We start from the raw sequence: 27573 nt of genomic DNA on the forward strand, positions 1-27573 counted from the left end.
CCATCTAGACCTGATCTATTTTGATAATAGCTTTCCTTTAAAGATTTATCTATTCCTTTAGCTCTCTCTTGACTTCTCATGCTTGCTTGACGTACTAACATAATTCTAAAGCAATCAGTGAGGGCAGCCATTTAATATTGTTAAAAGGAACCTGTCACATTGAAAATGCAGTCCAGTCTAAAGGAATAGTGTTATAGAGCAGGAGGAGCTGAGAAGATTGATGTATAGTTTGTGGGAAAACGTCCAGGATAACTTGTCATTTATTAATGTAAACCTCTGCTTGTCCTAGGCTGAGTAGTCAAATAGGTGGGCCCAATCAGTGAATGACAGTTGCTTATGTGTGCTTATGAGAGCTGTCAGTTACTGAGTAGGACCACCCACTTGACTACTAAGCCCACAGTAAGCATAGGTTTACATTAATAAATGACAACTTATCCTCGGAAGTTTTCCCACCAAACTATATATCAATCTGCTCAGCCCCTCCTGCTCTTTAACATGTTTCCACATATAGAATAGCTTTTTTTTTTTTTTTGATGGGTTCCCTTTAAAGACACTGCGGGATATTAATTCACTGGTAACCAGTGATGTTATTGTATATTGTTGTAGTTGATTTCTGGTGAAATATTAAAGCGTATTTGTCACATAAAAAAAAAAATGACATATTGCAGAGAGATGTCACAAAGTTTGAATTGGTCATGGTCTGTGTGGTCATCATCTCTAGAATGAGTGATAAGAAAAATGCGTTGCTCTGTGTGTCCCATAGGCTCCCAGCTCTTTTCAGCTATTTTTCGGAGTCTGAACACCCAAATCCCAACCAATCAAAACTTTTGACATGTTTCCATAGTGACAGTCTCCATTAATATCTTTCTCTATATTCTTCAGGGTCACACAATGGCTGCCAGCACTTTGCATACTAGACAAATGTACATTAAAGAGGTCACCATCTAAATTCAACGAGGTCTCTAGGCCAAGATTCTCATCAATTCCTCAAATGTAGGAAGTGGCTTCTGGGCCTTGGTGACCATTGAAAGATCTTGTGCTCCTATGAGAAGCCCAGGTTTTTGTATCACAATGGCCACCAATACCCAGACCATTGAAAGGAACATGTCACTTTCATGCTGCATTAACTCGGAGTCATTGAGGTGGTCCGGGTAACTTCTCCCCGCCCCACCAGCCTGGATTGTCAGGTCTCTCCCTGTTTTGGTATAAGAGGATATCCATTAATCAAAGCCAACAGGACAAGCAGAAGCCACGGGGATCTTGTTTTTTAAGCAGCATGAAAGTGATGAAGGTTCCATTAAAAAAAGCCTATTGAGGAATAGATGAGGGTTATGCACAGAAGATGACTTTAGGTGGGTTTCCCTTTAATATGAAATATAGCTTGTGACCAGTGTCATGCTTTCTTTTGTTGAGTCAAAGGTTTTCCAGAATTAGTCAAATAAGTCTTGTTTAGGCTATGTACACACTACGTAAAAGCACGGCCGTTGTTGCCTCTTGTTCTATGGGATCCCTTTCCGATCGTATACACATCGTAAATGCTCCGGCCGGGATCCCATGCAGGGCCGCAAAGAACTGACATGTCAGTATTCTGCGGCTGCAATTCAGTGAATTGCGGCCGTAGGAAACCCTGTCAGTTCACACAATGAAGCGAGCAGCTCCGGCCGCTTGCTTCATTGTGCGCTATGGGAAGATCTGATGCGGGCGCGAGCTGATGTGCCTGTATCAGAACACTGCGGCCGGAAAGATCATCCAGCCGGTACTGCAGTAACGGCCAGGATGATCTTGGCAGAGACCGGCCGGGTCACGGAACGGCCGGTCTGATACGACGTGTGAACATTGCCTAAATGAACGGAGCTGAGCTGCAGTACCAGACTCATCCCATAGACAGGACTGGCGCTGTTTGCATAAAAATAAAAAAGTAGACCCTTTTGTCTAATTCTGGACAATCCCTCTAAAGATATATTATTTGCAGGCTGTGTCTTTTCATCCTTTTATCCTTTCCTTTTCTCTTCTGTAGACACTGGAGCTAAAGATAACATCTATAGGAAACCCCCTATCTACAGACAGCATGGTACAGTCTTGCTTTCAGCTCGCTGCCTTTTTTTTTGTCTTTTGCATGATAACTAATCCTAATTTTTTTCCCTATGGTTATCTATTAATCGGTCATTGACATTCATTTGTGTGCCATAGATTTCTAATAGCCGGAACAGTAATGGCAGTGATTAGTATTAGGAATAACTTCCTATTTATCATAGGTCCCATACAGTAGATATGTATAGTGTACAGTATATATACTATATCCATTAGATACATGACATATGGTCAAATAAGGGTTTACAGTTCCCTCATGTTATTGTATAGAATAGATGTGTCTTCTCGAGTTGATCACCAGACTGACACATCGACTAAGTTACCAGCTATGCAGTGCTTCATGGAATGAAAAATGGATGCAAAGTAGTTCCTCTCCAGAAGACTGTGTCCTACACTGCCCCCTGCTGGACATAGACTCCCTTCAAATCAATTCCCTTCAAATCAATGACCCTTAAAATATGATTGCAGATTATATCCCATGCCAGACCCAATCATGTTTTCTGAATGAGTTTTAACAATGGAATCTACAGGAAGGGAAAATTAATTTTGTGTGAAACCATTAATTTGCAGTCATTCGTTTTCTTCATTATTCTACAAAAGAGCTAGATAGGTAGGCAAGCAGATAGATAACTAGATGGATCCTCAATGTGGAAAATAAATAAATAAATAAAAATAATATATAATGTCTTCCACATTGCCACTTTTTGGGATTTACAGATATAGTAGATGCCAAATGAATGTTTGGCCAGTTAACATTGTTAGCTTAAAGGACAACTCCAGCGCTGATTAAAAAAAAAAAAATCAATCACTTATAACATAGTTTTTACATTTACCATCCCTCCTGAGTCTGTCTCCGTTTGAATTTCCCACTGTTTGCAGGTCCCTGAAGTTCCAGTTGGTGTCTTCATTTTTTCTTTACTTCCTGGTTTGGGCTTTCCCATGATGCACTTTGTCTCCTCTGATGTCTAACTGACTCTGTGAAACTGTTAGATGGCTTACAGCTTGCTCAGCCAATCAGGACTGAGCAACCTAAATCATCTGACAAAGGGAGGCTGGCCTAACAGGGCTTAGACCCGCTTCCCTCTTGATGATGTCATTGTCACAAAATGGCTTCCAGAGAGCAGCCTGAGTTTACTTCACTTCCTGGTGGGGGATTGAGCAGGGAAAATATAGAGAAGAGGGGCAGATAGGTGATTGAAGCATATTACAAAGTTATATAACTTTGTAATGTGTTTCAATTACTGGGAAAAAGCTTTTCACTGGAGTACCCCTTTAAAGAACTATAAGTTTCTAGACTTCTCGTCCAATGCTTTAAACCCTTGAACATTGTGCATTTGTGTGAACATGGATGTGATGAAGGCTCAGCATGGAGCAATTTGGAGAAATAGACTGCTTTGAGACAGTCCCTGATAGAGTTTTAACACCTAGATCTTCTGTGATTTAAAAAATCTCCCACAATAAAAATTTAAATCAACCCCCCCTCCCTTTTCCTTCAGGGAAAAGCTATATTTAAAAAATAAATAAATAAACAAACACCACAATCGGTATCACTGTGTGTCCAAATTATTAAACTGTAGCAGCAATGACACTTAGAATACCTAGAGGCAAAAATAAAAACTAAAAGACTGGCTGTATCTTTCTCCAGGGAGTAAAGTTTTTTTTCTTGTTTTTGCTTAATAAAGTTATATTGCTTTCTAAAATAAATGTACACTTCTTTCTTTACCACTCAGCTTCCATTAAAGGGGTAGTGCGGTGATTAATATTTATTCATTAAATAACACACATTACAAAGTTTTACAACTTTGTGGTGTGTGTTATTTAAAGGAGTCCAGCGAAAATTTTTATTAAAGTATTGTATTTCCCCCCAAAATGGGAAATTCACATTAAGTAATTATTTCTCTGCACTTACTACTGCATCAAGGCTTCACTTCCTGGATAACATAGTGATGTCACTTCCTGGATAAAGTGGTGATGTCACTTCCTGGATAAAGTGGTGATGTCACTTCCTGGATAACATGGTGATGTCACTTCCTGGATAACATGGTGATGTCACAACCTGACTCCCAGAGCTGTGCCGGCTGTGGCTGCTGGAGAGGATGATGGCAGGGGGACACTGAAGGACACAGGGCACTGGAGGGACACTGAGCATCCCTCTGCCATCATCTTCTCCAGCAGCCACAGCTCGCACAGCTCTGGGAGTCGGGTTGTGACATCACCATTTTATCCAGGAAGTGAAGCCTTGATGCAGTAGTAAGTGCAGGGAAAAAAGCACTTTATAAGCATTTCCCGCAATAAGTGTATATTGGTGATTTGTATAACTTTTGGGGGGCAATACAATACTTAAATAAAAAAACTTGCCAGATTTCTCCTTTAAGTGAATGGCCCCCTTCCCCATGTTCCCCCCACCCCAGAAGTGTGGTGCATTATACTTATGTATTCGCTGTCGACCCCGGCCTCCATCTTGGGTCGACGACGTCATCTTCGGGAGGCCGGACCGCTCCAGCCGTCCCTCATGCCGGCCTCCCACTGCCACGTCATCAGCTGCTCAGCCGCAATTGGCTGGCATGAGGGACGGCTGGAGCGGTCCGGCCTCCCAAAGATGTCGTCGACCCAAGATGGTGGCCAGGGTCGACAGCGAATACGTTAGTATAATGCACCACACTTCCGGGGTGGGGGGAACACGGGGAAGGGGGTCATTCACTTAACACACATTATAAAGTTATATGACTTTGTAATGTGTGTTATTTAATGAATCAATATTAAACGCCGCACTACCCCTTTAAGGGGCCTATTCCATGGAGCGATAATCAGCCAAATCGGCCCGATTCGGCTGATTATCGCTCGGTGGAATAGAGAAAACGATCAGCCGATGATCGTGTCATCGGCTGATCGTTTATTTAGGCCCAAACGTAAAATCATCGGTAACCCACCGCACATCGCTGCGTGGAATAGCGATGCGTGGCGGGCGACCGACGATTTGAGAAGCAGCATACATTACCTAGCAGGGCTTCTCCTCCGCTCTGTCTTCCTCTCCAGGTCCCGCGGCGCAGCATTAGCTTCGTTTACATCGTTGATCGGGCCCTGCTCAGCCCGTGGAATAGGGCCCTAAGTGGCAGCTGTAAGGGACAAGACAGACTCGGCATGCCAGCGGACTGCTGTATTACACAGTCTGACTCCAGGGATCATTCATTCGGCCCTGCCTGATACCGAGCCATGTAATCCACTTAGTAATAAGCGCCGATCTACCCCTACGTCATCAGCCATCTGCTGGCATGCAGGCCCTTCACTTACATTATTCATGAGCCGCATATGTCCTAATACACAGGGTGACATGGAGCCGATGAACAATGCGACTGGCCACCAAGCATTCGCTCATTGGCTGGCTGATTCCTGGCCCTATTACACAGGGATATTATCAGCCTATTCACCTGTATGTAACATGTATGTAATAGGGTCCTTATTCATTGGGAATAACAAATGTGCACTTCTTGGTACCAGGTGTTCTCTGCCTCAGGTGCCAGGTGTTCTCGGCCTCATTGCAGTGGTATACCCTTTCTTGGAAGCATTTGGCAGCATAAGTGGCAGATAGATTTGGATACATATGTGATGGGCCTAAGAGGTCACAATGCAAAATCTGTAACTGTTACTCCAGCTATCATGTATAACTTAATGTATGCTTAATGGAAACTTAAAGGGGTTATCCAGCGTTAGAAAAACATGGCCACTTTCTTCCAGAGACAGCACCACTCTTGTCTCCAGTTTAGGTGGAGTTTTGCAACTCAGTTACATGGAAATGAATGGAGCTTAATAGCAATATCACACCTGAGCTAGAGACAAGAGTAGTGCTGTCTCTGGAAAAAAGTGGCCATGTTTTTCTAACGCTGGATAACCCCTTTAATTAGTTTGGACTTTGGTGTAACCACAGTCACTACATCTTTTCTTGCCCCCTCTGCATTTGCCAGACCCCAACCAAACTGTCCCAGTTAGTTTATAAATGGAATCCATTGATTCCATTGAGAGCAGGGATCTGAAAGCGGAGGCCGTCAACGAGAGTGAGCAAACTGTATCTATAGTAATACCACTAGGGGGCACCTATCATTGGTGCCAGCATTACCAGCCTCTATATTGCCATCTATAGGTCACAATGCTGTTCCTGGACAAGTCTCAGGCCAAGTTATCGGCTCCTATTATCCTGTATTTCTCATTAGCACTGTCCGTGAACTGTACACAGCACCAGCAAGCTTTATTTCAAGCTCTGCAGGGAAATTCTAAGTTGTTTATGGAGAATATAAAATTTTCCTTCTTTCCAGGAGACATATGCTGATCAATGTGGGTGTTTGCCAGTAAAAGCTGCTTCTAGTTATCCCTAAGTGTAAAACAAGCAGATACTTATGAATCATCATCCGCCTAATGGAGAACAATGGGAGAATGAAGGGCTGACTCATTTGCTAGGTTCCAGATTCACCTATGTAATTGTGCAGCGCGGTTTTCCAGGGGATGGTGCACTTATATAACCTTTGGTGGCCTTACACATGGATGGGGGATCTGATTGGTTTGTTGGGATTTATTTAATAGCATTTTACCATATTTTGGTACTTTGGGTGACCTAAGCTCCATTCAACACTGGCAAATTTATATTTAAAGGGCTAAGTGACTGCACTGGTGCAATACACACAGAACAGGATCAGGACGGGATGCTACAGATGGTCAGGCTGGGCAGTGTAGTTCCACGGTCTAGATACTCCCCAAGGCTTTCGTGTCAGATATGGGAGTCCCAAGGTCCTCTTGCTCTTAGCTCAGCCACAAGGTTAGGGTCACGTTTACTCATGATCTGCAAGGTAATATTTTCCAAAGGGTTTAGGATGCTTCACTATGTGGCCCTTTGTGATAAATCCCTGTTACTTGTAGTTCCTCAACTTTTCTACACTTTCAAACTGCGGGATGTAGACTGACATTTGTAGCCTTAATAGCCACAAATAATTTAACAGGCCCAGCCAGGAGCCCGTCAGGTCCTGGATTGTTGTTCTGAGGAAACCCTTTCTCTCTAGATAAGACATCCTTGTCCCTACTTAGGAGGGGATTGACAGCTGAGCAGGTACCTCCTCCTTTCTGGACACTTCTGAACTATATGTGGGTGCTTGAAATAATACTGTAGTATACCCTTTGAGTTATTTGCTCTGCCATTATACAATTTAACCACTAGATGTCACTAGATACAATAGATACACTATACAAAAGAATACAACTATAGGATAGTGCAACAGTAATAAAGTGCTGGTAGCTATGGGGTGGTGTTACCGGCAAACAGGTATGACTGAGAAGGAGACCATTTAGTGAGAAATTTAATTCATGTGTCCTGCCCTGAATATCTTTGGGAACAGTTATGACTACAACAATAGGGAATTGCTATATTTGTAGTTTCCCTGTATAACTAGGTTCACACTATGTATATTTGAGGCTGTATTTGGTCCTCATGTCAGGTCCTCATAGCAACCAAAACCAGGAGTGGATTTAAAACACAGAAAGGCTCTGTTCACACAATGTTGAAATTGAGTGGATGGCCGCCATATAACGTTAAATAACTTCCATTATTTCAATACAACAGCCGTTGTTTTAAAATAACAGCAAATATTTGCCATTATATGGCGGCCATCCACTCAATTACAAAATTATGTAAACAGATCCTTTCTGTGTTTTCACTCCACTCCTGGTTTAGGTTGCTATACAGCCTCAAATATACGTAGTGTAAACATAGCCTAATTATAAATGTACACTCACTATAGGTGGTAACAGTGTGTTGTGTTGAATACTGGGGGTGGGGAGTCTGGGGGTTCGGAGTTAACCAAACATGTATGTATTAAGGATAGGTCATAAGTCTTTAAAGGAGTTATCTCTGTCGATCCCATAGAGAGTGAATGGGTCATGCTTGCTTAACCACCTTTTCTTTCACCTGGGGGGAAGGAGGGTTACCTTGTTGTTGGTGAGGGTCCCAGTGGTAACATCCTGTGGCTATGCAATGTCATCATTTTGGCATAAATGTCCTTACATTTTGAAGCAACCTTTATTATTTATATATAAATCATAATTATCAATTTTCTGAGCCATAATTGCACCCAGAGCTGACGTCCTACAGTCTTCTTGGCAGATCAGTGCATAGCTCTGCAGAGGGCAACAGTGAGCAATGTTTACAGTGCTAATAATGATGATATAATTGGTAATTTACACAATTTATAATCCCTGTATTCCTAGGTGATAAATAAGGTATTCTGCTATTCTGACAGTAAATGGTTGAGCAGAAAAGTCTATTCTTTTGAGGCTGAGATGCATGAAACCTGAGACCATTTAGGATTTTTATACTTCAAAAGTATAAAGGTTCTCCCCACTAAGGTATTGAACATCCAGGTATAGCTGCTGTCAGGCCACTTTCCCCCTATTTTGCTGTCAGTACGGTGCCAGGTTTGAGTTGGACCATTAGTGGCATTAGGATTTTTCACCACAAAGGTAAGGTATGCGGGTGGCAGTAAATCATTACTACTCCAATATATAAAATTAAACCAGCACAAGTATACCACATACTAAGGCTATGTTCACACTTCATTTAAACAGCCATTTACTGCTAAAATTTTCAACCATTTTTGTTTCGTTTTTTTTTGCATTCTACATTCTCAGCGCCAAATAATATACTGTATATAAATATAATTCCCACCAAAATAGTGTTGTACATATAGTGCCCTGAAAAAGGTCTTAAAGGGGTAGTGCGGCGCTAAAAAATTATTCACAGAATAACACACATTACAAAGTTATACAACTTTGTAATGTATGTTATGTCTGTGAATCGCCCCCTTCCCGTGTCCCACCACCCCCGCCCGTGTACCCGTAAGTGTGTGGTGCATTATACATTACCTGATCCGTGTCGAGGGCCGTCCGCCATTTTGTGCCAAACGTCATCTTTGGACGGATGGCCGAATCCCTGCCGCCGTCCCCTATCCGCCGCATCACAACTGTGCTCAGCCGCAATTGGCTGAGCACAGTTATGCTCAGCCAATCGCGGCTGAGCAGCTGATGACGCGGCCGCGTCATCAGCCGCTCAGGCGGACGGCCTGGACACGGATCAGGTAATGTATAATGCACCACACACTTCCAGGTACATGGGCGGGGGTGGTGGGACACGGGAAGGGGGCGATTCACAGACATAACATACATTACAAAGTTGCATAACTTTGTAATGTGTGTTATTCTGTGAATAATTGTTTAGCGCCGCACTACCCCTTTAATTTAATTGCCAGCAAAAATGGGGTGCCCCTATACTTATAGTGCCCACAACATTGGTGCCATCCTGGGAAGCTTCCAAATGGTGCCATACAAGTGATGCCCCCAAGTAAGTGTTGCAAGCCACAATGCACCTCTGGCCCTAAAAAGGTGGATCTGATGCCAGCGTAACACTCTGTTTGAACTTAAGGGGGTTGTACAACCATTAATACTTCCACAGGGTAAGTGTATTTATGGGGTGTTCGATGGCTTAGATTGTCAATTCGGGGAGTATGGGCCTTGATTTTCCTGTCAGAATGCAATGACGGTCGCAGTACCACATTATCAAGAATGAGGGGGACACCCTATGATTTTATCCTTATCTTTTGGATAGGGGATAGGTTCCAACAGTGGGACAACCCTGAAACAGATTGGATAGAACTGAGAAGCTCTGGCTAAATATTAGGTGAACATCAAAACAGATTTGTCTGAAAGTCTAGTTACTATGGATACACTTTATAGTTCATAGCAACCATTTCACCCTGAATTAGACAGGTTTTTCTGTACTGATCTTAAGAGAAAGAAAATAATAAACCAGGCCGTTCTCTCCTGCCATTACTATCACGTCTATATCAGAGCCATAACATCATCTTATATCAATAACCTGGGGGAGATTTATCAAAACTAGGGCAAATGGAGCCATTGCCCATAGCAACCAGTCACATGACAGCTTACATTTTTATAATGAGAAACTGAGCTGATGGTTCACTAGTTTCCATAAATCTTCCAGTATATCTGTAACTAAACCATCTACTAAAACACGACATATAAACTAGTAACCATTCTTGTTTTATGTTTTCTGTGCAATACATATGATGTGGCTTTCCATACATCACTAATATTTCACCCACGTCCCATCTGTTGTAGTTTCTGCTACACAAAGATTTCCATATAAAAAAAAAAGAAGTAACAATCCTGCCTTGAAATGGAGAAAATATCCTGTGTGGATACAACCAATGAGGCTTTTGGCCATTTTGAGGCTTCTATTAGCCAAGGTGTCAAGCTACTTCAAGAGCAGTTCATGGTCCAGAAGAACTCTGCATGTCCCGGGAGATTTCAATGAGTAGTACTTGTTTTACTTGAAATGTTAACAGGTTTCCCTACTAACAGATGATAAATAGTGAATTCCCCTGAAAGCTCTTGTAGAACCTAAGAAGGAGGTGTAGAAAGATGTAATGGGTAGGCCCCATATACAGAAGGCAATTTCCATCAGATTCTGTTAGGGAATCCGCTTGTATTTTGAACCTAAATCCATGTAAATGCTATCCCAGAGCCGTTTCCCATTATGTGTAGTGGGAACTCGTGTCATAGTTTATAAATAGTGGATTTTTCTTTTTTATTAATTGGTGGCCACTCATATGAATGCCTTTCTATGTAATGCATGAGCACAGCGGGTCCACCAGAGCAAGAGCCACTATTACAGAGTAGCTTTCTTTTCCGGCACATAGGGGATTCTGTCACAGCCATATAGCTGAATGGGGCATGGGACAGGGGTTGTCATCGCTAGTCCCTATAAGAGAAGTGTTACATCTCTGGCCACGTTACTGGCATGACCACAGGTTGCAGCCTCTGATCGTGTTTCGGGCTCCCTGCCAGCATCCGGCATCAAATCGTTCACCTGAAAAAAAAAACAGATATTAACAAGCTTTCCTGTTTTTGGTTAAATTACATGTTGCCATGGTTTGGACGCTCCTCAGCGATACTATATGCCAAACGCTTGACGTCAGGCATAGGCCTTAACCTTACACTAAACTGGCTGAATAACCTCACCTAACACAGGTGGATTCTGGATAGGTCCTGGGCCACTGAAAGTCGAAAACTTGAGATTTACCTTTTAACTATTATTGTCTTTATCTTTTTGCTTCAGGTACAAGAAGATCTGTGGGGGAGGAACTCAACATAGATACAGATAATAGGAAGGTAAAACTGTAAAACTATCCCAGTTGTCAGGCATAAACAGGGACTAAGACCATTGAACTATAATGTTGTAACTGTGCTAGACCCTACAGTAGGGTTCTGTGGAAAGATTTGGGACCCCTGCAATATTCCATCAAACTTATCAAGGGTGACCACCATGTGTTATCTAATGGTCCTTTTGTGTTGAAATAATTAATAATAATAATATTTATTTGTATAGCGCCAACAGATTCCGCAGCGCTTATTTTAATATATAAATACATTACAGGTTATATATTAAATTATACAATGAATAAATTAAAATACCAAATTAGTGACCTGCTCTCAAGAGCGTACAGACTAGGATGACTGGGAGTAACACGAGAGGCAACAAGTGCTTTATTTGTCAATGTTCCAGTCATTGTACATGGAATCTCTAAGTGCCTATAGGTGACTGGGCAAGCCAGTCACAAGCCATTTTCTAAGTTCAGATAACAGGGACAGTGTAACTAGCACCAAAGAAGTTATAGAGAGGATGGAGAAGGGATAGCAGAGGAAGACGAGATTACGAAATGTTATAAGCACACGTGAAGAGATGGGTCTTCAGGACGCGCTTAAAACTGGGGATGTTGGAAATAAGTCTGAGGTCTTTGGGTAAAGAGTTCCAGAGAACTGGTGCAGCACGAGAGAAGTCTTGGAGGCGGGAATGAGAAGTTCTGATTAAAGAAGAGGTTAGTGTAAGGTCATTAGCAGAACGCAGAGCACGGGAAAGATGATAGGTGGAGATGAGGGAGGAGATGTATGGAGGGGCAGAGTTGTGGAGAGTTTATGGGTGAGGGTGAGGAGTTTAAAATGTGTTCTTTATTTAATGGGTAACCAGTGCAGTGACTGGCACAGAAGGGAGACGTCGGTATAGCGGCTGGAGAGGAAGATGAGCCTGGCTGCTGCGTTCAGGATAGAATGGAGAGGGGAGAGCTTAGAGAAAGGAAGACCGATAAGTAGGGAATTACAGTAGTCAAGACGGGAATGGATCAGGGCGACAATTGCAAAAAACCCAAGATTTCAGTGGTGCACTAAAATTATTATTGACATATAAATATAATGGAGAACCAAAAGAAAGCCTGAAGCCTATATGCCCACCATTATACATTGTTGGTTTGGTATTGGCATGAGATGGCACTGTAGAACTATGTGTGGCTATTAATGGGAAAGCGTGATGTTAACTGCTGCCTGTGACCCTGGTGGCTACAACCATAGTCTAATATATTTTATTAGGTTCTCATGTTTAATGGGTGAAATGATTCAACACTAATTGATACGGATTGTCCATAGATTAAATCTAGCTGGCTGAATCTCAAGGCAGACATGGATGGCCATAGTAATTCACCAGAAGGAGACACGCGATCGCTTTGCTTCAGTTCTGGAACCTACAGAGATTCTTCCCAGAGGAACCAAGGGGAGCCCTACTCTCGTAAGTGGTGATTTATATACCAGTCAGACTCTTAAGTATACTATATTTATGTGTGATGCACATAAAGATGCTGCAGATTGATGCACCATCATACATTTTTGAATATATTTTGCTTGCAATACCACGCCTAACCACATGGTGTGCTAAGATACAGTTTGACTATATATATATATATATATATATATATATATACAGTATATATAGTGTAGGGATCTTCCCGGGGGATGGTGTGTTTGGACACAGTTCAGCAGCAGACTTGGACTTATAAAAACAGCTTGATGTTTTTTTGTATCATAAACAGTCCTTCACAACAGAAATATAGCAACACCGTGCTTTTAAGAACAGAACAAAACAAAACAAAACGTCCTGCCCGTCTGGGCGCTAACTAACATACCAATCACCTATCTGGCACTTCGATAAGCAGTATTGCAGGGTGTCAATAGGCCCCAGCAGCGGCTGTATTCCCAGCTCTCAGCAAACACACCACCCAGGCTGTTCACTCCTGGCTGAGAGCTAAACCTATACACTCTGCAGGGCTTTTACCCTCTTGCAGGCTCATCAGAGGACACCTGATGGGAACACCCAAACTGGATCGGGGGGAGGGAATGGCAAGTCCCACTACCAAACCTACCTGCCATTCCATGTAAATCCAGGCCCGGTAAAAATAAATAACAATCTCAGCAGCATAACACTGCTGAGTAACAGGTTCCTCCTGGACTCACCATCTCACCGTGCGTATCAACCTCGGTGAGATGTACACCCCCTCGACCACTTCTCCCGTGACACGTCTACTATATATATATATATATATATATATATATATATATATATATGACTTTTGGTACCTTTCACATATCTGTCTATGCTTCCATACTATAGAAGATGCCAAGTGTCATTGAGTAGTTCCCAAGCTCCTACGGAGCTGAGGGCTGGAATGCCTCCTCGATCACCCTATCATCCCTGTTTAATTGATAACCAATGGAAAACTGGGCCTTGTATTCAAATCTCACTCTTGCTTACATTTTGTATGCACAGTACAGGAAAGAGATTTAGAAACATGGCTTTTCTTCCAGCTTGACTTAAACAGGGACAGAGATGGGAGGGGGGTGAGGAGGTATTACAGCCCTTAGCACTTTAGGGACTTGGGAACACCTTTTTGACACTTCCAAAAAATGTAAGTAAATCACAGAAAGGGGTGCAACTAGAATACAATTTAACCTTTAATTTTTTACGTTAAAAATGATACCCCACAAACATAGATTAACATACACAACACAAATATAAGCGTAGCCACTGTTTTGCAGATACTCTTTGTCAACCATAAATTTACTGCTTATGTACATTAGCAGCAGTTTGATACTATGGTTGACCCAGATATTATTACTGTCAGGGTGGGGTTACCTCCCCAAGGCGGGGACCATCTGACCCTATTATGCCCTGTAGCGATATGTGTGAGGCAAACTACCCCTGCTCGCACAGGGTGGAGTGGGGCACTCGCCCTAATAAGGGAGACCCCTACCCTGATCTACCCCTTGGTGCGGACCTTAATGTACCTTACAAAACACCAACGCAGGTCCCTTACCTCCGGTGCGTTTCCTCCGGGTTGACGGAATCCTCAGGGAGGTGGGGTGCAGGGAGGGATAGGGGAGCAATTAGATAGGGCTAAACTGTAAAACATAAAAATATATAATATACATTACAATCACTATTATATTCACAGATAACATCATTCAACCCTTAGGGGTGTAATACAAACCGGCTGCTGCGGTGGCAGGAAGCCGAGTTGTGCTCCGTGCTGTCATGCACAGAGTGTGTCTGGTAGCAGTGGCTGCCGACACCATGTATCCTGATCTGGGGAATGATAAAGGATTCATCCGCCGCGAGTGACATCACATCCAGTGACACGGTACGTCGCGCACATCATGTGACCGCCGCGGCGTTGCCTAGATAGCGCTGTACACAATGTTACAGTGCTCACAGGCTAAGTTACCCATCTAAACCAGAGTCATGAAAGCTCATACTCAGCATCAGTGCGCAATCGCCGATACATTACACAGGCCATATAGGATTAATCTGGAGCTTAGTTAAGAAAATATTTACAGCAAACTAAAAGCATTTGATTACAGCACTGAAAAGTGGATATACATACAGTATATATAGTGCATAAATATTTACACAAGTATTTAGAAATCTGCAATTTAATTTTTACTTTGACCAGTATGGTAATTTTATTACCACAAAGGCAAAGCACAATGAATATCCTGGTCTAATGAACATTGGGCATTCAGTATCTCTTCTTCTCAACTGGGGTGTACGCATTGGGTCACTATAATTACTACGGCATCTTTCCTAGTCAAAAAAGAGGACCTTATGCTGAGTTATTTCCCAACCACCTAACCACCCACACATATATGAGGGGGGGGGGGGGAGAGACTGGGGGGCTACATAATGGAAGTGCAGACGGATATATGAAAGGTACCATGTGTCTCATTGTCTGACTAGTTATTTATCAGTGACAGCAGTTCAGGGTGTGAATTTCAGCATCATTTAACAGTATTATATGAAGAGATAACCTGTTCCCTCATATTTTGGTATATAGGGTTACCTTACTCCAAGTCTGCATCCCTACCTGGATATGGTAAAAACGGACTAAATCGAGTAAGTCAAAGTGCAGATAGCATATGTATTTTTTTCAGTTGTGTTCTCACAGTTATGTCAGGTTAGCTAGTTATATAATTCCTTTCACAACCAGCTAGTTTCCCACCTAGTCCATCACTACATTGTCCCTATATATCAGGTGTTAGATCTATTATATGCATAGGAATCAATGATCCCTGAGTTTTATTCTACACCATCTAAGGGTACTATTACATGGGCCGATGGGGGCCCGATAATACCTGTAAACTAGATTTGCTAGATCGGCGCTCGTTTACTGGGCCTATTACACGGCGCGATAATCGTTTAACAATCGTTACCGATGTCCTTGCAGCCCTTGCTTGAACTATATACTTTACCTATCCATGCTCCAGGGCTGCTCCTGCGATCCGCTTCTCCCCGGGTCCCGCACTCTCTAGCTTTAGAGCGGCCTGTCAGCCAGTTACAGGCCAGGAGCGTGGATAGGTAAAGTATATCGTCAGTTGCCGACCGCACACCGCTATTACACGTAGCAGTGCACGGTCGGCGCCCGACAAATATAGAATCTAACCTATATCAACGATCAGCTGATGACAACGATCATCGGCTGATCGTTGTATTTATTACACGGAGCGATAATGGGCCGATTATCTCTCCGTGTAAAAGTACCCTAAGAGTCTACAGACACAGATATAGCAGAGTTTGTCAATGAAACAAAGCAGATATTGCCATTTACAGCACAGGCTACTGATCAGATGATCGAGGGGCACTTGTCCCTCTGATAGGGAAGACCCTTTAAAAGGGTTTTCTTTCAAACCATCATTATTGATATCAGATTGATTAAGTTGGTAGGGGGTGTCTTTCTTTTGGGACCTCATCCATCCAACTACAGCACTTCCAATCCTTAGAGACCCCATATAGTCACCATCTTGCAAAACAACCCGGATATTTCATTTATACATAATACATTGAAATAGAATGAACAGGTCATGGCACAGCAGCATAAATATAGATACCCAGTTGCCAATAGTTGTTAGAAGTCGAGCATTTCCCGTTCCCTGGATAGTCATATTGACAATGAAATGACTTTTTAGCTTTACTGATATTATGTCTCTTTCTCCAGGCCGCCAACTTTGGTCAGTACCATTTGGATGATGACTCCAGCTGGGGCATGAAAGGTACAGGATGACCCAATGCATGTCACTTGCATATAAACGAATGTTCTCTGTGTAGACATCACTTAGGGCATGATTAGTGGCCATATCCATCACATGTGTAAATATAACAGCGATATACAAATAAACATGCATAGATATACATCTAGGAACATAAACCACTTCTCTGTATCATATGCATCTCTTTCTAGCTACAGTGCATTTGAGAATTCTTCAGGTCTTTTCACTTCTTTTTATATGTTAGGTTGCAGCCTTGTGCTAAAATAAAAAAATAAAAAAACCTTTATACCCTATAAGAACAAAGTGAAAACAGAGGAGGAGATTTATCAAACTGGTGTAAAGTAGAATTGTCTTAGTTGCCCCTAGCAACCAATCAGATTCCAACTTTCATTCCTCACAGATTCTTTGAAAAGTGGAATCTGATAGGTTGCTAGGGGCAACTAAGGCAATTCTACTTTACACCAGTTTGATAAATCTCCCCCAGAGTGTTAAAAATCTTTGTTATTTATTGAAAAAAAATATTGAACCTTCTCCTGTGCTCCAATATGCATTGTCGACTGTGAGACCTTATATAGACAGGGCTGGGTCTTGTCCTTGTGTCCACAGATGACTGCAACCAAAGGGCAGAATGGAAGGAATGGGAGACCCCAGAGCTAAGTTTCAAGTGTCATCTGAATGCTTATGTCCATGCTCAATTTTATTTTTTATTTTTTAATAAATTGGCAAAAAAAATTACTTGTATTTTTACATTCTAATTATTGGTTATTACATGCAGAATTAATTTATTTTTAAAATTTTAGTACAAAGCTGCAACATAAGAAAATGTGAAAAATGTAAAAGGGTCTGAAGACAAATGTGTAGTTGTTGCTACTATCCATCTATCTCATATCTGTCTATTACCTCTTTCTCTCTCTCTATCTATCTATCTATCTATCTATCTATCTATCTATCTATCTATCTATCTATCTATCTATATCTATCTGTCTGTCTGTCTGTCTACCTACCTACCCATCTATCTATCTTATTTGTGAATCTCTACTTTGTCTTAGAGAAGGTAGGAGTGCAAACATAAACCCCCAGTACTACATTGATATACCTAATGATGTATATACAAAGGGGTTGTATAAAGTAGACAATCACTTCAAAGTACCTGAAACTGCAACAAAACCCCTGTCTAGCCACACATAAACAGTAACTTCCTCTGTACCTCTGTAATGTGCTAATTCGTATACATACACATTAATTTCATGAATACATTTATATACATTTCGGAACACGATCCCTAACATTATACATTGATGTCTTCTCATTAAGTAACATAAATAACATGTAAAAGGAAAGTAAACCAGCATGCTTCATCTACAAATATTGTGCCGCTGTCTTTCTGCTACGGTTGTGTTAGACGGAAGGTTCATATAGAAATAATACCGTAATGAAGACTTTCCATAGGCACCGGATAATCCACCACCATCACCATTCATATAAATAAAACTAAAGATCTGGGTTCATATATGTTTTATATGTTCTCTCCACAGAGTACAAGGTAAGAGGCGTGAGGCCAGAGCAAATAGACTCCACCCATTCACCTCTCCCGCACAAGGTTATACTGTCTATGTCTTTCTTATGACCTAACCATTGTATGTGACATTATGGATTCAAGTATGTAAAGACTACATTTCTCGTCATCTAACAGCAGGGGTGACACGTGACTGAGCTTCTTCTCTGTTTCGCCATCGTAGGTCTATCCCTATGAAATGCTGATTGTAACAAACCAAGTGCGGGTGAAGCTACCCAAGGATGTAGACCGGACCAGACTGGAGGTATAGCAGCTCTATGTGCTTATAGTCATTACATTAGTGAGTAAAAAAATAAATAAATTTCCAGCAACAGCGCCACTCTCATTCAGAGCCTGTGTCTAGTACTGCTAGATCGGCACTCGTTTACTGGGCCTATTCCACAGCCCGACAATCGTTTAGCGAGGGCTGCAGGGACATTGTAACCGATGTCCTTGCAGCCCTTGTTTCATACTTTACCTGTCCAGGCTGCAGGTCTTCTCCTTCTCCCAGTCCCACGCCGCAGCAGCTTCAGAGCGGCCTGTGTGAACTGACAGACCGCTCAGCCAATCACTGGCCACTGCGGTCCCGGCCAGTGATTGGCTGAGCGGTCTGTCAGCTCACACAGGCTGCTCCGAAGCTGCTGGGTGCGGGACCAGGAGAAGTATGATGTTTGTGAAATCGTCGGGCGCCCGCCGCGCCCGCTATTCCACGTAGCGATGGGCGGGTGGCGACCGATGATTTTAGGTTTGAACCTAAATGAACGATCAACCGATCACACGATCATCGGCTGATCGTTCTCTATATCCCACGGAGCGATTATCGTCAAAGCGGCACTAAGCCGCGAAACTGCGGTCACCCACCTTGTCTCCCCCGCTCCCCCTGCGCACAGCAATAAAAGCCGGATGGTCTGAATACACTGCTGGTGAGTGCCTCCTTTTATCCTTTATTCATTGTTCATACAGCATGTTTATTTCGGATTGAGCACCACCACATACCGGACCAAGATAGTGCCATCTAGTGGAGAGCCAGGCAGTGGCATCACTTTTTTCTTTCTTGTTGGATTGTAGATTTTTATATTTGATTTGATGAAGCATTCAATTTATTAATCATAAAATCGGGGGGGGGGGGGGGGGAGCGACTCATTTTGGGATGAGTAGGTAATTATGCACAGGAAGAAACCAAATATATGTAATGTGTGTATTCATGTTTTTCTTTTTAGTCTTGTATAAAAAATTTGGGGGAGATTTATTAAACATGGTGTAAAGTGAAACTCAGTTGCCCCTTGCAACCAATCAGATTCCAGCTTTCATTTTCCAAAGAGTCTGTGAGGAATGAAAGGTGGAATCTTTCCGAAATTTCCGAAATATTACCTGTACCACGAGCCACACCTGAGAGACAGCGGGAGATTAGGGAGGTAAATAAGTGGCTCAAGAGCTGGTGTAGGATAGAGGGGTTTGGGTTCATGGAGAACTGGGCCGACTTCTCGGTCGGTTACAGGCTCTACGGTAGGGACGGGCTGCATCTCAATGGGGAGGGTGCAGCCGTGCTGGGGGAGAAGATGGCTAAGAGGTTGGAGGAGTGTTTAAACTAGGGACCGGGGGGGAGGGCAACTACAATATAGTAAGTGAAGACAGAGTAGATGGAGAGCTGGGCCTAGATTATGGAACTGGGGGTGGAGCGGCGGGAGGGGTTAGAATAGTCACTAGTGATAAAAGGAAAGGGAATATGGACAAATATATTAAATGTATGTATACTAATGCTCGAAGCCTCACTAATAAAGCTGAGGAATTAGAACTCATAATGGTTGAAGAGAAATATGATATAGTGGGGATAAGCGAGACATGGCTGGTCGAGACCTATGACTGGGCCGTTAATATCCAGGGTTATAGTCTATTCAGAAATGACCGTAAAAATAAGAAAGGGGGAGGGGTCTGTCTATATGTTAAATCATGCCTTAAGCCTATTCTGTGGGAGGATATATGTGATGATAATGTGGAGTCTCTTTGGGTAGAAATAAGGGGAGGGACAAAGAATAATAAAATTCTTATAGGAGTGAGTTATAAACCTCCAAGTATAGTGGAAGAATCAGAAAATCTTCTTATAAGACAAATAGATGCGGCAGCGAAGCAGGGGGAAGTCATTATTATGGGGGACTTTAACTACCCAAATATCAACTGGAAAGCAGAAACCTGCAGCTCCAGGAAGGGAAGCGTGTTTTTGGAAATAGTAAAAGATAATTACCTTTCCCAACTAGTAGAGGAACCAACAAGAGGGGGGGCCCTTCTGGACCTGATCTTAACCAATAGGCCCGACAGAATATCAAAAATAGAGGTGGGGGGTCACCTAGGTAATAGTGACCATAACATAGTAAGTTTTCAATTATCCTTCAATAAAATGATTAGCAGAGGGGCTACAAAAACATTAAATTTCAGGAAGGCTAATTTCCAAAAACTAAGAGAGGACCTTGGGAACATAGACTGGGACAATGCCTTCAGAAATAAAAGTACACAAGAGAAATGGGACATATTTAAGAGCATCCTGGGTAAATCGTGTGAACGACACATACCATATGGGAATAAACGTAGTAGAAATAAGAGAAATCCAATGTGGTTAACTACAGCTGTAAGGGGTGCAATAAATGATAAGAAACAAGCATTCAGACTACTAAAACAAGAAGGTGGTGGGGAAGCATTGAGCAACTATAGACAGAAGAATAGAATGTGTAAAACGCAAATAAAAGAAGCAAAAATAGCAACAGAAAGAAGGATAGCCACAGAAAGTAAAACAAATCCCAAAATGTTCTTCACCTATATAAATAACAAAAGACTTAAAACCGAAAATGTTGGTCCCCTCAAAAATAATCTTGGTGTAATGGTGGAGGGGGAAGAGGAAAAGGCCAATCTACTAAATACATTCTTCTCTACTGTATTCACAGAGGAGAATCCCATAACAGATGACATGACTAGGGATAATGTTAATCCTCCCATAAATCTCACCTGCCTAACACAACAAGAAGTGGGAAGACGCCTTAAAAACATTAAAATCCATAAGTCACCGGGCCCAGAAGGTATCCATCCTAGGGTTTTGCAAGAATTAAATACTGTGTTGGACAGACCGTTATTCCAATTATTTAAAGATTCTATTACGACAGGGATTCTTCCACAGGACTGGCGCATAGCTAATGTGGTACCAATATTCAAGAAGGGGTCAAGGAGTGATCCTGGAAACTACAGGCCTGTAAGTCTAACATCTATAGTAGGTAAAGTATTTGAGGGGATTGTAAGAGATGCTATACTGGAGTATCTTAATGAAAATAATCTTATGACGCAGCACCAGCATGGATTTATGAGGGATCGGTCCTGTCAGACTAATCTGATCGGCTTCTATGAAGAGGTAAGTTATAGACTGGACCTGGGGGAGGCTGTGGATGTTGTGTATCTGGACTTTTCAAAGGCATTTGATACTATGCCGCATGAAAGGTTGGTCTACAAAATGAGGATACTGGGACTCGGGGAAAACGTATGCAAATGGGTAAGTAACTGGTTGTGTGATAGAAAACAGAGGGTGGTCATTGATGGAACATATTCAGATTGGGTTTTAGTTACTAGTGGGGTACCACAGGGGTCAGTGTTGGGTCCACTTCTTTTTAATATTTTTATTAATGATCTTGTAGAGGGGCTACAGAGTAGAATCTCCATTTTTGCAGATGATACTAAACTGGGTAAAGTAATCAGTACAGAGGAGGATAATATCATATTACAGAGGGATTTGGAGAAGCTAGAGGCTTGGGCGGAGAAATGGCAAATGAAGTTTAATGTGGATAAATGTAAGGTTATGCATTTGGGCCATAGAAATAATAAGTACAGTTATGTGCTAAATAATAAAACACTGGGTAACACTGCTTCCGAAAAGGACCTGGGGGTATTGGTGGACAGTAAACTCAACTTTAGTGATCAGTGCCAGGCAGCAGCTGCCAAGGCTAATAAAATAATGGGGTGCATCAAAAGAGGTATAGATGCTAAAGATGAGAACATAGTTTTGCCTCTTTATAAATCACTGGTCAGACCACACATGGAATACTGTGTACAGTTTTGGGCACCGGTATATAAGAAGGACACAGCTGAACTAGAGCGGGTGCAGAGGAGGGCAACAAAGGTCATTAAGGGAATGGGTGGGTTACAGTACCAGGACAGGTTATCACGCTTGGGGTTATTTACGCTAGAAAAAAGACGTCTTAGGGGCGATCTGATCACAATGTACAAATATATGAATGGACAGTACAGAGATCTTTGTAGTGGTCTTTTTACTCCTAGGTCTGTAACAATGACTAGGGGGCATCCTCTACGTCTAGAGGAAAGAAGATTTCATCATCAGCATCGACGCGGGTTCTTTACTGTACGAGCGGTAAGACTGTGGAACTCTCTGCCACATGATGTTGTCATGGCTGATTCATTAAATAAGTTCAAGGGAGGCCTGGATGATTTTCTTGAAAAATATAATATTACAAGTTATGGGCATTAGATTTCTGGTGATACGTTGATCCGGGGATTGTTCTGGTTGCCATTGCAGTCGGGGGAGGGGGGGGAGTTTCTCCCTGTGGTGGGGCGTTTGTCTTCTGCCCCATAGGGGTTTTTCGCCTTCCTGGATCAACACAGTAGGATTTTCCTAGGTTGAACCTGATGGACTCTTGTCTTCTTTCAACCCTATTTACTATGTTACTATGTTACTATGATTGGTTGCTAGGGGCAACTGAGCCAGTCTCACTTTACACCATGTTTGATAAATCTCCCCTTATATATTTTCTTACTGGTTTAGCTTGTGCTTATGCAAAATTATATTGCCCAAGCATAGCTCAGCATACTCTGGATTTAGGGCCCTGTATAATAGGCCCAGCGATCATCTGTTAAACAAGAATTTGCTCATTTGTCGGCTGATCACATGGTGGAAAAATCTTTGCTCATAACTGTGCATTGCCCTGTTGTGTGGGCGAGGATTGATAGACGCATGGGCCGCACTGACCATCCTGCGATTGCTCATGTATCCCGGCCCAACCGATAATTCAGCCATGTAAAAAGCTTATTAAACACACGCAAATCTAGGATATCAGCACTCCCATAGGATAGGGGTCAGTGTGTAATACAGCCTTACTGAAAATGGAGGCCTATAGTGATGCCCACAAAACCTACAAATGTTGTTTTCTTCTTTGTCCTCTCCATAATATCCTCAGCGTGCCAAGCAGCCCCTGAGGATTTTGGACATCACTCACAAAGAACCTTGTTTATTCAGATTGGTACTTCTTCTTCCCTTAAACACTTCAATGTGTTCCTCTCCTGATTACTCAGCAAGGGATTTTTGCTTTCACAGCCTCATTCCATTTTTTTAAAGCCAGGATTATAAAAAAAAATAAAAAAAGAGACATCTCACAAGTGCGGAGAATGTGAGAGAAGTTTTTACATCTGGAATTCATGAATGGATATATCTCATTATACCATAATAGGGGGGGGGGTACGTTGACAGCCGCTGTCCACTTAGGTTACAAGCGCCCCTTTAATCAGGACTCATGTTTGGGGACATTTGGTTTGTTTTGGACAGATAAGAGACCCCTTGGCTCCTTTTCTTAATAGGACATGTTGCTACTTAACAATCCTTAGCGGCACTTATGTTTATTCAGTGCGGTTCTTGATCTACGTATCTTAGAGCAGGTGTGGCCTTGGCTTAAGCTGTTTAGAAGAGATCAAAGATTTAGGGATGTCCCGGAGTTCAGGGGGATAATAATAAATACGACAGCCATGCGTGACGGGAACGCTAATGCTGGGTATTTGGGAGAGGAACATCATGATGCTGAACACCTGAATCAATATAAAATTAAAAAAAACGGGATCAGCAGAGTGACCATGGAAAACTGCTGAGCAGTGCATATTATATAGTTATACCTAGAGAAGCTTTAGGCTAACATTTGTGAAATGATAGCAAGTCTGTATGTACCATATAGCTAGACCAAGCATGTACTATAGAGGCCTTGGAGCGGGATCCCTGTTTTATAGGAAAGCCCCCAGAGGATGGTACTCTAAGGCAACGAAAAACAACCTGAAGTTACTATTGACTAGTGTTGGGCGAATCTGTCAAAATGTTTGGGTTTGTCAACATTATCCGAACTGCAATACTTAGCGCTTGGTTCCCCGTGGCTGCAGAAGTTAAATGCCACTCTAGGAAGTCCCGGAAAACATGGATAGAGCCATAGGCTATGTAAATGTTTTCCTGGTACCCCTGGGGCAACATCCAACTCCAAGCATCAAACAGGGAACCAAACACCAGGCATTCCAGTTCAGATAAAGTTGACAAACCCAAACATTGCAACAGATTTGCTCAACACTACCATTAACCCAACGTGGAATTTACAACTAAGCTTTTCACCTCCTAAACGTTTCAGGATAAACTTTTCAGTTTTCAAATTAGCAAAAAGAAAAAAAAATCTAAAAATGTGAATTGGTGCAGGGCCTGTTATATTGCTCGATGCAAAAAAGCCAGATTTTGCTCTGCTTCGGAGATTGGAGGTCATCCTTGTTGGTTTCATCCCCTTTGTTATTGGGGGAATTGGGCTTGCAAGGGTGTTATATACTCCTTACAATCAAAAGGCTTTATAAGACTGAACTGTAGTAATATTGGGGAAAACTGGCGATCCTAGTAAATGTATAGATAGTGTAGAAATACTGGTAGAGAAAGCAAAAGGTACAGCGCAAAATGACTAGTTGCCTTTAAGGGGTATCCCAACAAATGATCCTTTTTTTTTAATTTTTTTTATAACTTTGTTTAACCTCGTAATATACTTTATTAAAGAAAATGTAGAAAACATTTTTTTTTTTCACATTTATACATTAACAGTAATAAGAGGCAACACAGACCAGTGCTGCCACCAATGGCTACATTAGCATAATAGATGCACAAGCCCTATGCAGTTAGCAATACTGAGCATTCCCTAATGTGTACTTTAATACTTGTTATCATTAGAATAGACCTTAGACCTGGGGAAGCAGCTTGTGTCAGTAGCGATGCGGCCGCAGCACAGTGTAGCAGAGTGAGCGGGGATAGCTGTCAGTCAGCTACTGTGCAAGTGGCCAGGACTTGTGCAGCCCTGCAGTGCCTGACACAACCAGTGGTGGCAGCAGAGGGCCGTATCACCCCTTACTGCTTACAGTCATTGTATAAATGTAAAAAAATTATATATATATATATATATATATATATATATATATATGCAAAAGTCTGTTTGTTGGTCAGCTCACCTGCTGTGGTATAGCCGTCGGTGCACGGTAAGACCCGGAGCCAGGGTCACAGCATACCAGAGAAAAAAGTCCAGCACCAGGTCGGCATATACCATTAAAATTCCATACTTTATTAGAAAATCTTCACATAGGACAGTAATAAAAGTTTACGCGTTTCAGCGCTTCTCGCGCCTTGTTCACAACTGAAGCATGATACATACAAGCTCATATTGCTATATAAAGGGTAGTGCTGTACATCACATGACTAACCCCCAATTAAGAACCATATAACACATGTTAAAAACTTCACAGGCTTGGAAAGCAGGTTAACCCTTAAGGAGTAAGTTCAAAGTGGGAAGTGAATATAACCAATTTTTCTCATACATCATATAGGTTATTGAAAGCATGGCTAGAAGGTTGCTTACAATAAATGTAGTATGTTAGTCATGTGATGTACAGCACTACCCTTTATATAGCAATATGAGCTTGTATGTATCATGCTTCAGTTGTGAACAAGGCGCGAGAAGCGCTGAAACGTGTAAACTTTTATTACTGTCCTATGTGAAGATTGTCTAATAAAGTATGGAATTTTAATGGTATATGCCGACCTGGTGCTGGACTTTTTTCTTTGATATATATATATATATATATATATATATATATATATATATATATATATTACAGTATAAAGTTATATAACTTTATGTAGGAAATGAAAAAAAAAAGTTTTATTATTACCCCTTTAATTTGGACACTGTGGCTGTTTATACTATTAACCTCTTAAGGACATATGACGTACCCCTACGTCATATGTCCTCACTTGCACTTCAAAGCGGGGCCGCGCGGCGGCCCCGCGGCGGCCCCGCTTTGAAGTGCCGCGATCCCGGGTGCCGCGAGTAGCCCGGGACCGCCGCTATTAGCGGGCACGGTCTGATCGCCGTGCCCGCTAATTAGCTAATCGGAGGCAGCTGTCAAAGTTGACAGCTGCCTCCGATTACCGGAGGCAACGTTTCCCTGGTGTCTAGTGGGGGAGATCGCTCCTCCGGGACCTTGTCCCGGAGGAGCGATCTCCGTTACTGATGCCGGCCGGGGACGCGTCCAAGATGGCGCCGTCCTCGGCTCGGCACTCGTTCGTTTTCGGCTGCAGCAGCCGAAAGCAAACGAGTGCCGATCTCATGGATCTCTGCAGCATATCTATGCTGCAGAGATCTCAATGAGAGATCCAAGTGTATATACTAGAAGTCCCCCAGGGGGGCTTCTAGTATATGTGTAAAAAAAAAAAAAAAAAAAGTGTTGTTAATAGTAAAAAGCCCCCTCCCCTAATAAAAGTCTGAATCACCCCCCTTTTCCCAGGTTTTAAATAAAAGTAAACAAATAAATAAATAAATAAACATGTTTGCTATCGCCGCGTGCGTAATCGCCCGAACTATTAATTAATCACATTCCTGATCTCGTACGGTAAACGGCGTCAGCGCAAAAAAATCCCAAAGTGCAAAATTGCGCATTTTTGGTCGCATCAAATCCAGAAAAAATGTAATATAAAGCGATCAAAAAGTCGTATATGCGCAATCAAGGTACCGATAGAAAGATCACATCATGGCGCAAAAAATGACACCTCGCACAGCCCCATAGACCAAAGGATAAAAGTGCTATAAGCCTGGGAATGGAGCGATTTTAAGGCACGTATATTGGTTAACAACGGTTTGAATTTTTTACAGGCCATCAGATACAATATAAGTTATACATGTTATATATCGTTTTAATCGTAACGACTTGAGGAACATGCATAACAAGTCAGTTTTACCACAGGGCGAATGGCGTAAAAACACATTTCCCCCAAATAAAAGAAATGCGTTTTTTTTTTTCAATTTCACCACACTTTGAATTTTTTTCTGGTTTCGCAGTGTACTTTATGCAAAAATTCAGCCTGTCATTGCAAAGTACAATTAGTGAAGCAAAAAATAAGGGGTCATGTGGGTTTCTAGGTGGAAAAATGCAAGTGCTATGACCTTTTAAACACAAGGAGGAAAAACCGAAAACGTAAAAACGAAAATGGGCCATGTCCTTAAAGGGTTAAAGGGGTTATCCAGCGAAAATCTTTTTCTTTCAAATTAACTGATATCAGAAAGTTATATATATATTTGTAATTTACTTTTATTAAGAAATCTAAAGTCTTCCCA

The 27573-nt window shown here is 42.0% G+C and overlaps 1 protein-coding gene across 10 annotated transcripts in view; it reads left to right on the forward strand.

Moving 5' to 3' along the window:
• ABLIM2 (actin binding LIM protein family member 2) overlaps window positions 1-27573 on the forward strand; it is a 122565-nt gene that overhangs the window by 87616 nt on the left and 7376 nt on the right. For 6 of the 10 annotated variants that reach the window (XM_069977371.1, XM_069977374.1, XM_069977372.1 and 3 more), the window contains 7 exons: window positions 2018-2071; window positions 11267-11319; window positions 12628-12766; window positions 15366-15424; window positions 16524-16578; window positions 18111-18175; window positions 18315-18395. In XM_069977371.1, coding sequence (XP_069833472.1) covers window positions 2018-2071; window positions 11267-11319; window positions 12628-12766; window positions 15366-15424; window positions 16524-16578; window positions 18111-18175; window positions 18315-18395 — 506 coding nt within the window. The remainder of the gene's footprint in view (window positions 1-2017; window positions 2072-11266; window positions 11320-12627; window positions 12767-15365; window positions 15425-16523; window positions 16579-18110; window positions 18176-18314; window positions 18396-27573) is intronic. The other 4 variants (XM_069977373.1, XM_069977379.1, XM_069977380.1 and 1 more) reach the window with 2 other exon arrangements.

This window comes from Dendropsophus ebraccatus, chromosome 7 (genome assembly GCF_027789765.1).
Source record: "Dendropsophus ebraccatus isolate aDenEbr1 chromosome 7, aDenEbr1.pat, whole genome shotgun sequence".
Lineage (NCBI taxonomy): Eukaryota > Metazoa > Chordata > Amphibia > Anura > Hylidae > Dendropsophus > Dendropsophus ebraccatus.